Raw genomic sequence first — 220 nt, forward strand, 5'->3', positions numbered from 1 at the left:
GCCGCAGCCCCGCCTGGGGGCGCCCCCTCCTCCAAGTCTGTAGCTCCCTCGGCGCCCCTCTGGCCCCCGGCGCCCCAACCCCATGGGGTGACACGCAGTCCCCACCCCGCCCCGGACGCTGGTCTCGCGAAGGAATGCGCTGCGGCTGGCCCTGCCCACGGTGACTCACCGCCCGGGAGCCCCGGGAAGGGCCCTCAGCCGGCCCGGGGCGGGGGGCGGC

At 79.1% G+C, this 220-nt stretch overlaps 1 protein-coding gene across 1 annotated transcript in view; it reads right to left on the reverse strand.

Moving 5' to 3' along the window:
* Nucleotides 1-84, reverse strand: part of PHLDA2 (pleckstrin homology like domain family A member 2) — a 1,157-nt gene extending 1,073 nt beyond the window's left edge. Inside the window, exon 1 of the mRNA XM_025046282.1 lies at nucleotides 80-84. Coding sequence (XP_024902050.1) covers nucleotides 80-84 — 5 coding nt within the window. The remainder of the gene's footprint in view (nucleotides 1-79) is intronic.
* Nucleotides 85-220: the final 136 nt, after the last annotated feature.

This window comes from Pteropus alecto, unplaced genomic scaffold (assembly GCF_000325575.1).
Source record: "Pteropus alecto unplaced genomic scaffold, ASM32557v1 scaffold43, whole genome shotgun sequence".
NCBI lineage: Eukaryota > Metazoa > Chordata > Mammalia > Chiroptera > Pteropodidae > Pteropus > Pteropus alecto.